Source organism: Mustelus asterias, unplaced genomic scaffold, assembly GCF_964213995.1.
Source record: "Mustelus asterias unplaced genomic scaffold, sMusAst1.hap1.1 HAP1_SCAFFOLD_823, whole genome shotgun sequence".
NCBI lineage: Eukaryota > Metazoa > Chordata > Chondrichthyes > Carcharhiniformes > Triakidae > Mustelus > Mustelus asterias.
The window spans coordinates 116,278-127,767 of record NW_027590769.1 but is presented as its reverse complement, the minus strand read 5'-3'; the positions used below and the strand labels follow the sequence as shown (position 1 = coordinate 127,767).

General features: G+C 43.3%; 1 protein-coding gene across 1 annotated transcript; it reads left to right on the top strand.

The window, feature by feature from the left end:
• Positions 1-554: 554 nt before the first annotated feature.
• LOC144487470 (putative G-protein coupled receptor 139) lies at positions 555-4,151 on the top strand. The gene is made up of 2 exons (XM_078205564.1): positions 555-624; positions 3,247-4,151. The coding sequence occupies exons 1-2, from the start codon at positions 555-557 to the stop codon at positions 4,149-4,151; spliced, it is 975 nt and encodes a 324-aa protein (XP_078061690.1).
• The last annotated feature ends 7,339 nt before the right edge of the window (positions 4,152-11,490 follow it).

Genomic DNA, 11,490 nt, shown 5'->3' with positions numbered 1-11,490 from the left:
GCGTGTGGAGGTAGGGGAGATTAAATGGCAACACGTTTCATGGTGCAAAATACAAATGGAAGGGTAAACGTTACAATAAATAAGTAAGTGATTTACCGAGTGTGGGTATGAATCGTTGAAGAATGAAAGCAGTGTCGGAAGGCAGGAAAATAGAAAAAGGAAAAAAGCAGGCAAATCGGCATAAACAAAATTATGCAGGCAGTGCGTTATAAACTATGGTTTGAAATAGTTGAAATGAATATTGAGTTCAGACATCTATCACGTTGTAATATTAAAATATGCTGCTCTACCGCAGCCTTGCACTCAGCCTCAATCGAACAAAGGTGTTGCCCATGGATAGTACAGTGAGAAGACTCACAACACCAGGTTCAAGTCCAACAGGTTTATTTGGTAGCACGAGCTGTCGGAGTCTCGCTCCTTCTTCAGGTGAGTGAAGCTGAAGAAGGAGCGAGACTCCGAAAGGTTGCCGACCAAATAAACCGATTGGACTTTAACTTGGTGTTGTGAGACTTCTTATTATGCTTACCCCAGTCCAACGCTGGCATTTCCGCATCATGCCCATGGAAAGTGACGTTAGTGTGACTGCCAGGTACAGAATTAACCAGCTGGTAACTGGAGATATGGGTCGGTCTTGATTAATTGGAGTATTCTCAAAGCACTTAAACAATCTGGTCCTTACACCCCCAGAGTAAGGAGTATCAGATTTTGAGCAGCAAATATGATGTACGGACCTGCATAATGTAAACATAGAAATTTATTTCAGCTGTTACATTGTTCCTGCCAGTTTGGCATTCGCCAACTGCTTCTGTCCTCTCCTTCGCACAATACCAACAAATGATTCTGCATTTTTCCCGCAGCACTTCCACGCTTCATCTAAAACGCATCACAAACACATACGGTTTGAGTGTGCCACAAGGCAAACATGCTGTCCAAAATTGGAATCAAACACTAAATCTATTGATTATCTTCAGGAAACAATAGCGCGGTAATATCCTCGAATGCATGGCAGCCATTTCGCATACATCTAACTGAGTCGTAAATGTGTCTCTCCTCATGGCCTGAACTGGGTCAGGAAGTTTGGTCATATCTAACTTTAAGAACACCCAGTGAATGGGGGTATGATAGTGGATATTGCCGGCGATATCATAACTGTGGTGAAAACCAGGAATGAAATAATATGAGCCGTCTACAAAACTCAGATAATGTCCAATTATGCAGAAATAATGATGCTACAATACGAGGAACAGAGTAGAGGAGCGCTATTCTGTCCCTCCACGTTAATCAATCACTTCATTCATAATCCGACTGTGATGTTCATTCTACTATCCTGCTCTACACCATAAATATTCGCTTAGTGCAGATCCAAATATTAATCTAACTTAGTCCTGAATGTATCAAATGACACTGTCGCTACTGCTCCCTTGGGAAGATAACTCTACAGACTAATGGCGCTCTGAGTGAATATACAATTGTGCATACATATCATAAATGGGAAACAGCATATGTACAACTGAATATCTTACATGTGGTCTCCCAGACTAGACCATAATACTATACGAAATATGAACAGGTGCAGGCTGTCCGACCCCGAGAGCCTGCTGCATCATGAAACTAGATCGTGGCTTATCCGATTCCACAGGTCCAGTTTCCTGTCTTTTTCCGATTATCTTTGATTCCCTTTTTGATGAAAAGTCGATCCATCTCAGCCTTACGCACGGTCTCACAGTGGTTCTCACCACTGTTCCACAGCGCCAGGGACCCTGGTTCGTTCCCGGCTTGGGTCACCGTCTGTGTGGAGTTTACACGTTCTCCTCGTGACTGCATTGGTTTCCTCCGGGTGCTCCGGTTTCCGCCCACATTCTGAAAGGCGTGCTGGTTAAGTGCATTGACCCGAACAGGCGCCGGACTGTGGCGACGAGGGGAATTTCACAGGAACGTCATTCCAGTTTTAATGTAAGCCCTACTTGTGACTAATAAATAAATACACTTTGTAATCTTAAATTTGCACAAGGACTCTGCCCCTACAGCTCTCTGGGCAGGGAATTGTAAGGAATCACAATCCTCCAAGAGAAGTAATTTATCCTCCTCTCATTCTTAAATGGGTTCCCCTTTGTGCCGGAACAATCTCCTGTAGCATTAGACTCTCTCATGAGGTCGATCATCCTCTCAGCATCTACCCTGTCAAGCTCCTTATAAATCCTCTACATTTCATTGAGATCACCTCTCATTCGTCTAAATTCCAATGAGTAGAGTCCCAACCTGTTTAACCTTTCCTCATAAGACACTCGCTCTAGGCAGTGAAGCATTGTAGTTAACCTTACCATAAATGCCTGCATTAAAGTAACATATTTCTTTAAGTAAATGTAATATGGTACATGTATCCACTTTGCATTTGGACTGAAAAGCTCCCGCCAGAATATTAAACGTTTGCAACTGTTTCATCTCTCACAATTCAGAACTCTAATTTTTATAGCCCCCACATGTCGAACGTTGCCTCGTAAGTCAAAAGCTCGCAATTGCTATCACTGAGTGCTTCCAAAAATGCAAGTATTCCCAACCTTGTGTCAGAAGCGCAAAGCTCCACACAGAATTCTCGGGGGTGTCACAAAACTTATTTTCAACGCTGAACACGAGTTCCACAATTCTACACTCGGCCCCTTTGAAATGAATGCTAACATTCTCCGTGTCTTCCTCCTAATGCCCTGGAACTGCACGCGAGCATGTAACATTCGCTTTGTCACTTCCAATCTCTTCCATGGCCATGCCCTCCAGTGCACCGTTAATTTAATACAACATCACGACCATCTTTCATATTTGCAGTCTTCCAAATCTAGGCGCTGGAGAATCCTTGATTTCTTGTCTGCATTCTGTGCTCCATTTGTTTAGCTGCCAAGACATCCAGATATCCAGCTGTGGATATCTATCACTAAAGATCTCACCTTGCCGTCATGTCGGACATTTTACAAAACATCTGATTGGAGAAGAGAAACGTGGCAGCGAGTTACAGGCGTAAGTTAGATAGACGATAGAAACCGGAACGTTGAAGCATGGATTCCAGTAAAATTGAAGGAGAATTGCTGTACTGCAGAGTGTTTGACGTTTTCAGGGTGGGGGCTATTATGAACATATAACAGTGTTAAAATAAATATTGCATTTGAGCCAATGGACATTGGCTTCACATTATCGAACTCACTCTAAGTCATGTAGCTCTTTTGTCTAACCTCTCTTAATTGTTGTTTATTGCAGCCAACTTAATCACGATGCTAACACTCCAACTCAGAGACTGCGGTCTGTGCAAGAGCACTACTATCTACCTGGTCGCCATGATCACGGCAGACGTCCTGGTCCTCTCATTTCTTGTTCTGGTAAACCATATATTGGTTCCCAATTTCCCACAGGTGCTTTACCTTAACAGCGTAGCCTATGGCCTCAACTCCATCATGAGTACCGCTGTGATTGACTGCTCAGTATGGCTAACCGTGTCCTTCACCTTTGACCGTTTCGTGGCAATCTGCTGCCAGAAGTTCAGAGGAACTTACTGTACTCCGAAATCTGCAGCTCTGGTAGTTGTGGTGATTTATCTTGCGACATATTTCAGAAGAATCCCAAATTATTTCACAAATATACATTACTATGATCATAAAAACCTGCAAAACGAACATAGAGACGGTCTCAGCATTGAATCTAAGCAGGCCTGGAGAGCATTTGACTGGATGAACATTATTTTAAATCCCTTAGTTCCTTACTTCGCTGTGGTGCTGCTCAACCTGTTGACAGTCAGGCACGTCCTGGCGGCCAGTCGTGTCCGGCGGGGATTCCGGGGAGATGCTCACAGTTCTGGGGACCCCGAGATGCAGAATCGGAGGAAAGCCCTGGTGTTGCTCTTTGCCGCCTCGGCGAGTTTCATCTTGTTGTGGATGCCGACAATCGGCCTCTTCCTTTTCTCACGGCTCACTGAAAGCTACAGTTTCCCCGACTTCAACCACCCTGTTGCTGTGATTCATGAAAGCGCTGACATGCTCAGTACACTGAACTGTTGTACCAGCACGTGTATGTACGCTCTAACCCAATCCAAATTCAGGGCAGAGCTGAGAAGGACGCTGCGATGTGGGAAAAATCGAATTACTAAAACGACTGCTGCACGTGACTGAATATTCAGGCAATGGCGCGAATGTACGATCCCACAGACAAATTATAATTGATGCAATTAATTCACAACAATATTTGTTTCCAAACGATTTTCAATTAGAAGTTCATTTTGAAGTTGTAAACTAGTAAAATAAATCAACACAACTGGGTTAAGCAGAAATTACAATTACTTTTCCATCACAAGTGGAATTATAATTGTAATTTCACAGTGAAATAATTACAATTTATAGCGTATTGATATCGATCGAAAGTTGAAGTACATTTATGGACCTGCAATAAAATTGTGATAATTATTGGAGTCTGCAAGCTCATCAATTATTTTAGGTAGTCGGCAGTTTTTAGATAACATGTGGGGACAGAAATGGATGAGCCACTTTTGGTGAAACGGACCGCCACTTCTCTGCTTTCGCTTGTTTATTTTTCCATCACAGGTGGAATGATTTCAGAATGCCAGTGCGCTGGGAATGCTGTACACTCGGTGCTGCAGCTGCTATGTCGGATAATCTCTTTTGAAGGTCGTGCTGTATAGAGTGTCCGTACTTATGGAAGGTGCCATTATGTTTGATGCGATCATTTGGATGAAATATGAACAGGCGAGCTTCACTTGAGCACTCAGATGGATTTAAAACACTCGTGTTCGTATGACTAATGTCCTAAATTACGGAAACGAAAGCAGATTAAACATTAATACATGTCTATTTGACACTATGTCTCTTTATGACGTCAGGAGATGTAGAAAGCGCAAGATCAATACAAGTTATCACTTTAACATGAAAAGTGTTCAAATTTTAAGCAACATTGGAGAAAGCAGTTGGAATCATGGAATCTGCAGTGCAGAAGGGGGCCATTTCGCCCATTGAACCTGCACCGACAACTATCCCACTCAGGTCCCATCCCCATAACCCCTCATATTTACATTCCTATTTCCCCGACACAAAGGAGCAATTCATCAAGGCCAATCAACCGAATCCGCACATTTTTGGACAGTGGGAGGAAACCGGAGCACCCGGAGGAAATCCTTGCAAGACACGGGGAGAATGTGTTACCTCCACACAGACAGTCACCCGAGGCTGGAATTCAACCCGGGTCCCTGGCGCTGTGAGGCCGTACTGCTAACCTCTGTGCCACTGTGCTGCCCGAAATACATAGTTTATATTTTGCCTTCACAAGTTTATCAGATTAGATTTTCAATTGATAATTGTTGCTCAACAGCACTGGAATAACCTAGTTCTCCCTTTATTGTCCCCACTTCGATCAAAGGTAATAGAAGAAAATCCTTATCTCTCGTTCTCTCTGGAAACGCTTCAGCAGGTGATGAATATTGCCTCCATTTCTATGTTTCCTTCTCTCACATTTGCAGCAGTGGCAGTTCGTTTTTTTTCGGTTTTAATTGTAATTGGCTCGGAATAATGATTAATTATTCTCTGTTCTCGACCGAAATTTCCCCGTATGCCAACTGTGACCTCTTACTTTTCCTTCTCGTTTTTATTTCCTCTTAGCTCGGCTTTCTACAGTTTTTTTTATATGTCCCCGGTAAATATGCTTCCTGTAGCCGGGAGATCCCCCCTTATTCGGCCTTCTGCCACAAAATGCCGTCCCTGAGCCCACTTACTGCCCAATATATCTGCAGAGCAACCGCTGTCTCCCTTATTCCCAAGTTTCTACACTCACATTTCGTTCTCGTTATTCAGAATTACACGACCCCCAGTTTTAGTTCCTGAAATATCCTATGCAGACTGAAACTATGTATTTCAGATACCATAGAACAAGAGCATCATACAAGACGAACATTTTTATTAACCCTGTATATGCAAACTCGTTTGCTAACACATGCAGGTTAATGCTCTGCTCGATGCATCGGCACATAGTCTTTTTTTTTCTCTCCGGACCAAATGTATTTATTGAGTCTTCGTTTACAGCAGTGTGTGGTCCAAAAAATTAAGTTTCTGAAAGCATGAAATAGATCGGAAACCTCCCGCCACACGGTCAGAAAAACTGCAACAATTCAGCGGAGTAAATTATTTCCCAAGTGAATCAGTAGCTTACTGCCTGACCATGTGAACTATACAGTGAACTGCGGAGGGTTCCTATCTCAACAATGTAAAAGAAAATGAAAAAAATTGTTCCCTTTCACAGAAAATGTCCGAGCTGAGATTGAGAATCTCATTCTTCCACATCCCCATTGTGCATGTGAGCGATTAGTGTAGAGATTAAGGTGCATGCAACAGATTTGTTTGATGCAAAGAATGTAATCACTGGACTCGCTTTGTTAGTTCTGGATCTGGCTCTTGCAAACTTGTCGTTTGGGGAATCATATTTGCATGTTTTCTCCATCAAGTTGCTGATATAACATTTTGGAATAATAAAACTTGACACCACAATATACTGAACTTCAATATATTGTTCAGGCTTTATGAACATTATTTTGAAATGCTGAGAGAAATGAAAATAATGTCACTTCATTAACTTGAAAAGTTGAAGCGAAAATTTAGCAAAAATTACCAAGCGAAGGTTTCCGCATTTATGTGATCCTCCCAGTCTCAAGCTGTTCACTAACTCATCTTCAGTCACTGCGCGTTGGTTCTTGTGTATATCTTGGAGGGGAAAGTTGAGAGTAATGGAGAGTAGTGGGACTGAGAGTAAGGTACAGTCACTCTAACTCACTCATTTCCTCAATGCTGCAGATGTACACCCACTCTCAGTGACACACAGGCCAACACTCAATGTTACAGAAACATGCCGTCACTGCCATTGACTCTCACTGATTCTTACTGCTGCGCGCACAAAATCGCTCAATTTGACTTCAACGTCCGCACACTTAGTCACGCGCACTCATTGACATCACACACAGCAACTCACTCTGACTGCCAAACCACTCACTCTGTCTACCACACACACACACACAATCACTGCCACACACGATCTCACGCACTGTGGCGCAGGAATTCACAAAAAACAACTCTCACTGCGCAAAAACTCTCACTGCCGTATCGTGACCAGATCACAATGCCTGCACCCAACGAAACATTTCTCTTTCTGGGTCCGCCATCACTTCACATATCCCAATTCCCCCGTGACTCACACATCCCAAGCCAGCTGTGACTTTCACATCCCAGGCCAGCTATGGCTTCACACATCTCAGCCGCTCCGCGACTTCCCCTGTTCCCGGTCCAGTCCCGCATTAACTTTCTGAGGAACCGCACTGGTGATTTGACCACACCCCTCTCCCAATACAGGAACAAATTAAATTAGACGCTGCCTCGGGCCTCAGGAAGCGCGGTCTAATCAAATCAAATCATGATGTGGAGATGCCGGCGTTGGACTGCGGTGAACACCGTAAGAAGTCTCACAACACCAGGTTAAAGTCCAACAGGTTTATTTGGTAGCAAATACCATAAGCTTTCGGAGCGCTGCTCCTTCGTGAGATGGAGTGGAAATGTGCTCTCAAACAGTGCACAGAGACACAAAATCAAGTTACAGAATACTGATTAGAATGCGAAATCCTACAGCCAGCCAGATCTTAAAGATACAGACAATGTGGGTGGAGGGAGCATTAATCACAGGTTAAAGAGATGTGTATTGTCTCCAGACTGGACAGCCTGCAAGTCCAGGAGGCAATCTGTGGGGGTTACTGATAATGTGACATAAATCCAACATCCCGGTTTAGGCCATCCTCATGTGTGCGGAACTTGACTATCAGTTTCTGCTCAGCGACTCTGCGCTGTCGTGTGTCATGAAGGCCGCCTTGGAGAACGCTTACCTGAAGATACGCTTACCTGAAGATCTTCAGGTAAGCGTTCTCCAAGGCAGACTTCACGCCACACGACAGTGCAGAGTCGCTGAGCAGAAACTGATAGCCAAGTTCCGCACACATGAGGACGGCCTAAACCGGGATGTTGGATTTATGTCACATTATCAGTAACCCCCACAGCTTGCCTCCTGGACTTGCTGGCTGTCCTGTCTGGAGACAATACACATCTCTTTAACCTGTGTTTAATGTTCCCCCCACCCACATTGTCTGTATCTTTAAGGCCTGGCTGGCTGTAGGGATTCCCATTCTAATCAGTATTCTGTAACTTGATTTTGTGTCTCTGTGCACTGTTTGAGAGCACATTTCCACTCCATCTGACGAAGGAGCAGCGCTCCGAAAGCTTATGTTATTTGCTACCAAATAAACCTGTTGGAATTTAACCTGGTGTTGTGAGACTTCTTACTGAAATCAAATCATTCCAGCCGCCGGGATTCTGCAGCTGCTCCAGGCTGCACTGACCTGTCACTCATTCCTCCCAAAATTGGAATCAAAAATAACTAACCTGGGACTGACTTTGTGCTGCTGGTTCAAACATAGGCTTCGTCCTCCCTACATTGGCTGCTGATAGGCTTAGCAGTGAGCCTAAAAAAAGCCAAGCAATAAAGAGTCCAGTATGTTATTGGATGACCACAGTTGACATTTTAAAAAGCCTGCACATGAAGATTTCAACGGCTAAGTTCGATGCCGGGGCGATTCGGATCCAAATGTCTGCGGGCCGCAGTCTGCAGCAGCCGGGAGCAGCGGTTTCATTTCCTGTCATTTTTGTGGGCAACGCAACGTTTTAACCAAATGGTAAGCAGCTGAAAAGCGGTATTATTCAAACACAAATATCTAGGGTGGCAACTCTGCTTTCAGCTGTATGACAGAAAACATCGCCATCAAAATACCAAACATACCGCTATCTCAACGCTATGTTTTCTTTCCATGATGTGAGCACAACTCGCAAGGCCTTGAGAGAAGAATGAATGAACTAATTCAGCTGGATTTGTGACATGAATTTTGCATGGCCACGTTTATGTGGGCATTCCACTGGGCTCCAAAAAATACCTGAGATCGAGTTCCAAATTTACAGAGATATCAGACAGATATGTAAACTATGCAAAAATATATATAGAGTGACGAGTGTTAAAACCCATTTATTTACCAGTCAGATGGTTAGTTTTGGAATAAAGCATAGGAATGAGAAAGTTTTCCGAAATGTTTTCAGGATAATACTTCGATTTCCATGCTCGCTGTCCAACTGGAATGGAGACATTTCATGATGTGACTGTGGGACATGAGCTGCATCAAGTGGACAAACAATCCACGGGGAATACATCAGCAAAACAATTCTCACATCACGTTAGGACAAATAGGTGACCTGGGAGGCGGTGGCGGAGCGGGATTCTCTCTGGATAATATTCCAGAGATCCTGCGTTAAAATCTCCAAATCCAGTTTAAACTCCAGGCGGATTGAAATATTTGCACTCAATAAAAATCTGAAATTATATATCCAATAGTGAACGTTAAAACCATTGCCGACTGTCGCAAAATCCCATCTAGTTCAGTCGGGTCTTTTAAGAAGGATAACGTTCTCGCCTGGACTGCCCTGCGTCCAACTCAATCCAGAGCAATCTGATTGATTCTTCAATAATCTGAGATCACCCATCAAGCCATTCCGTTCAAAGCCAATTAGGGATGGGCAAATCCCCCAAATGATTCAATAAAAACTGAATAATGCTGAAAAACAAGGAAAATTAAAATGAGAACCTGGAAAATATGTAAGCAGGGTCACTTATTAATAGCACTACATACTATAGAAAACAATATGTACTGCACCAGTTAAAATCAATCTATTACTAGTCCAAACTGCAGTATAGTTTATAATCACACTTTACAAAGAGAGTGAAGGGATGACAGAAAGTGCAATCAAGGCGCAATGGAACTGCTTCCAGGCATTATGGACTTCAGTTCTGTTGATATCTTGTGGAAGTTGGGAAAATGCTACTTGTCGAATCAAAGATTATCATTCGAATTGTGTACTTTCCAGATTCTGAAAAGCTGAGTTGAGAAACTGTTACCGAATTAGTTTCGAGATTTGTTTTGGAGTGATCTAGTTGTTAATCGGAGTGATGTTGCTCTAGAATCAATGTCGAGGTAACCACAGGGTCAGACAGTTCTGCCTTGGTATTCCATGACATTTTTCCCAGCTGCAAAAAGCAAAAACAGCGCAACAGCTCTCACCCAACAGACGTCCATGCCAACTCATGCCGCATCTTGCAGTTATGCCATGATCTGTCATATATTCCATGCGAACTGGTGAAATTCTAGCCAGCCCAATGCCTTTCATATAAAAACAAAACACTATTGTTGTTCTATCTAATTGATTGTGTTGGTGAGAAATTGACACTCTATCGCTGATATTCTGTGCATTGGCCCCAAAGACTGGCATTGAGCATTGTTTCATATTCAGGGATAGCTCATTCCTCGCACTTGGGAGGAAATGTCAGACTGGATGGCAAGTGTTGACAGGCAAATTCCACTTCGGCGACAAGTGTTTAACGATACGTTCGTGTATTGAAATTCCAATTAATGAACCAACTTGGCAGCTGGATAGTGCAGGGTGAGGGGGCACCTGAGAGGAAGACGACGAAGGTGAGGGAAGGGTAAGCAGTCACAAATAAAGAAAGCGAGGAAGGGACGAGATGGGGCAACAGAACGTAGTCGGGGGAAATATAAAATCAGAACGGGGAATTCAAGGATCTGAGAGAAAGGAGGAAACCATGAGAGGGGATGTTATTGGAGAGATGTAAATACCAGATATAGATCGGAAGTGAGAGAGCGAGATTGATTTTCCCAGAGCAGAGAAATACTTGGCAGTGAGAATTGGGAGTATTGTTCTGAACGGTCTGGGGAAAAGCTCACAGGTAGAGGCTGTCCACATTTCTATGTTAAAAATTGTTGATCTTGAGCTGCCTTCAGTGCTTCCAGGCCAATAATCATAAAGGAGATAATAACTGGATATTCAGTTTCAGCGACAAAATGGCGATTCAGCGAGAGAGTAAGGACAGCTGTACTGGTAGACGTTGGGACATATCTAGAGATTGGGACTGACAGAGAAACTGAGACGCAGAGAGAAAGGGAGAGTGAGAGTGAAATGTAAGAATGGTGGAAGGGTGGGTGGGGCACATAAAGAGCATGAAGAGAGAGATTAATTTCAGGCAACACTGTAAATGAAAAGAAGGATTTTGCACGAACAACACAGAATGTCTCAGAGCTCTGTACATATATTAAGTCGCTACTGAGTTGTTATCACAGTTCAAATGGTGGAAAGAAATTAATTTTCCGTAACACCATCGCTCAATCAGAGTTGACATAATGTCTGCACAGCAAGCTTTCAAAATAATGGTCTATGGGTGAATATTGGGCAAAGGACACTGGGAAGAACTGTGGAGTTCTATTTCTTGGAGTGACAGTGGGATATGTACATGGGAGGGAAACCTGAAACTCATCAGAACAAAAATGAGGAAAACTGAGCAAAACTCTCAATG